The following is a 3,112-nucleotide window of genomic DNA, read 5'->3' as shown; positions in this document are numbered from 1 at the left end:
TAATTTGTACTACTGTCTGTTCAAAATAAATTAAATGAAACCCAGCATAGTAGATTTGTTTTTTTCCCTGTTGTACCGAAATCGTATCGAACCGTGACCCCCGAACCAAGGTACGTACCGAACCGTGACATCCGTGTACAATTCCACCCCTAGTATATGCGTATATATATATATATATATATATATATATATATATATAAATGTATTATTGGTTAATTTTTATTTAATATAAAAAGTAAAATATTTAAATATATTAAAAATATTAAAATACATAAAAAAATATATTAAAATATATATATATATATATATATATATATTTAGCTAAAGATATGAATAGATGTGAATAAAGACAAAATATTTGTTTGTATTTAATATAAAAATGTATAAGAAGAAATCTATTTTTATCAATATAATATTTTAGATAAATTAATTATTTTTTATTTTAGTGTTGATATATATACAATCAAAAAAAATCTAAAATAATATTTTGACTTTTCATATTATATAGTATAACTGTATATAGACGAAATATGTTTTTAATAACCTGTCAAGTTCTAAAACACATCTCAAGACCCCTAAATTCTGCACTATCTGGCTGTTTTTGAACCTTAATTTCTGCTGCATTCTACCTGTGTGTGTGTGTGTGTGTGTGTGAGCGAGCCTTTCCATAAGTACTGTCTTGTTTAAGTGAGCATTTTAAAACTGGACGCTATTGTTTTAGGCAGGATGGTTGGTGCAGTAGAGTTGCCTGGACTTGCTCTCAGTAGAGTTGCACCTGCACCCATTTCCTGACTTAAATGTGATGCATTGCTGATGGATAACAGTGCAGAGTGCTCCCTGTCCCAGGATGTATCACTCCTCACAAGGTACATAGTGTAATGGTTGGCTGCCGCATTCATGGCCTTGGTGAGTCAATCTTCATCAGATCATGCTGTAGAGAATGTGGGTGTGTATCCACGTGCATGTTCGGCCAGCGCTGTGCGTGTCAGCAAATCCCCTTTTGCAGAAGTAGTGCTGCAGGGGAGATTATTTCTCTTTTTGCTTATATTGCATCATTCTAATTGGGTAGAAATGCATATCCCCTCCATCCCCAGTGTGTCTCCTAACTGTAACATGTAGTGCCCTGGCTGTTATTAATGTCTTAACAGACTCCCTAAGTGTGTGCCAAGCGTCTTATCCTCCGAGAGCACAGCAAAGACTGGGATTACCTTCGGCCCATCGGCAAACTCCTAATGCAAATGTTACCTAATCCTCCCTGTAAGAAATAATTAGACTAGTAAACAAACTGCAGCGCTGTATCTGGGCTTTACTCACGGGGAAGGCTCATCTTACCGTTTCACGCTCTCTGCTGACGGAGTGGATTTTACAGTTCTCAGTTCAGTTGTGCACCAGTGAGAATTGAATTGAGAATGCTTTTTAAATTCCTGAATGTGAATTGAATTTGAATGTAAAGACGTATAATTAAAATTAACTGAAATTCAAAGATATTAAAATAACTGTAATTACTATAACTAAAAAGCAAAGTTTGTGGAGACAAACTTTGAAAATTTGCTTGAATATTTGTAGGTCGGATGGGTGGGTGGAAAGACAAATGTATGGACAGATGGATGGATATACTGTAGATGAATGGATGGATTCATGGACAGATGGATAAATGGATGGATGGATGGATAGATACTGTAGGTGGATGGAAAGACAGGATAGACAAATGGATGGGTATATGCTTTGGATGGATGGAAAGACAAATGGTTTAGACTGATGGATATATACTGTAGGTGGGTGGATGGATGGATGGATGAAGAGATAAATAGATTGACAAACAAATTGATATATGCTGTAGATGAATGGATGAATGGAAAGACAAATGGATAGACACTGACGGATATATTCTGTGGATGGATGTATGGAAAGACAAATGGATAGACATGGATACATACTGTAGGTAAATGGATGGTTGGATGGATGGACAGATTGGTGGATGGATATAAAGACAAGAAAGAAAGAAAGAAAGAAAGAAAGAAAGAAAGAAAGAAAGAAAGAAAGAAAGAAAGAAAGAAAGAAAGAAAGAAAGAAAGAAAGAAAGAAAGAAAGAAAGAAAGAAAGAAAGAAAGAAAGAAAGAAAGAAAGAAAGAAAGAAAGAAAGAAAGAAAGAAAGAAAGAAAGAAAGAAAGAAAGAAAGAAAGAAAGAAAGAAAGAAAGAAAGAAAGAAAGAAAGAAAGAAAGAAAGAAAGAAAGAAAGAAAGCCATGAGGAGGAAAAGGAAGAGGGGAAAATGTATGGAAAAGAAAAGGAAAGGAATGGAAAAAGTAAATAAAGAAATACAAAGTAAAGAATGGGAAAGGAAAGGAAAGGAAAGAAGAAAGACAGGTCAGAATGAATAAAGGAGAAAGGGAAATGCCAGGAGAAGGAAAATGAAGAGGGTAAAAAAATGTATGGAAAGGAAAAGGAAAGGAATGGAAAAAGTAAGTAAAACAAAGTAAGGAATGGGAAAGGGAAAGGAAAGGAAAGGAAGAGGATAAAAATATATGGAAAGAAACAGAAAGGAATGGAAAAAGTAAGTAAAGACAAAGTAAGGAATGGGAAAGGGAATAAATGAAAGGGTAAAGGAAAATTGCAAAACAGCAAGAAAGAGGAAGGAAAGGTAAAAAGAAAAATTAAAAGGAAAACAACAGGAGTTTTGGATTTCTGACTCACTTCTAAGGAGTTGTTTGATTTCTTTGCTGGCATGTGAAGTGGTGAACTGGTTCACAATGTCCAGGGCTGTTTGATTGTAGGTGTTGCGGATGTTCACATCAATCCCAGCCTAAGTGTCAGATGATGAAGGGTTGGGTTGATATGTGAGGGTTAGTTCAGGTGAGAAAAAACACTCTGTATACCGGCAGAAATACAAAAAATGATATATCATTGTGTTCTGATATGACAGACTCAAGCACTATACTGTGGGAAAGCCCCCAAAACTGGTTCTACAATTCACAGCATTTTTCCTTGATAATAAATAACATAAGACAAGAAATCAATCAAATTAATCAACACTTCCCAATATTTTGTATCCATCTACTTACATCAAGCAATAATTGTACTACTTCCGTTTTCCCATAGAGGGCAGCCTCGTG

At 34.9% G+C, this 3,112-nt stretch overlaps 1 protein-coding gene across 1 annotated transcript in view; it reads right to left on the bottom strand.

Moving 5' to 3' along the window:
• Nucleotides 1-3,109, bottom strand: part of LOC107574625 (caskin-2-like) — a gene marked incomplete at its 5' end in the record, with an annotated part of 28,432 nt that extends 25,323 nt beyond the window's left edge. The window contains 2 exons of the mRNA XM_016261064.1: nucleotides 2,694-2,802; nucleotides 3,062-3,109. Coding sequence (XP_016116550.1) covers nucleotides 2,694-2,802; nucleotides 3,062-3,109 — 157 coding nt within the window. The remainder of the gene's footprint in view (nucleotides 1-2,693; nucleotides 2,803-3,061) is intronic.
• Between the last annotated feature and the right edge of the window lie 3 nt (nucleotides 3,110-3,112).

Source organism: Sinocyclocheilus grahami, unplaced genomic scaffold (genome assembly GCF_001515645.1).
Source record: "Sinocyclocheilus grahami isolate Dianchi unplaced genomic scaffold, SAMN03320097.WGS_v1.1 scaffold2292.1, whole genome shotgun sequence".
Lineage (NCBI taxonomy): Eukaryota > Metazoa > Chordata > Actinopteri > Cypriniformes > Cyprinidae > Sinocyclocheilus > Sinocyclocheilus grahami.
The sequence above is the reverse complement of the archived record's forward strand: the minus strand, read 5'-3'. Positions and strand labels throughout refer to the sequence as shown.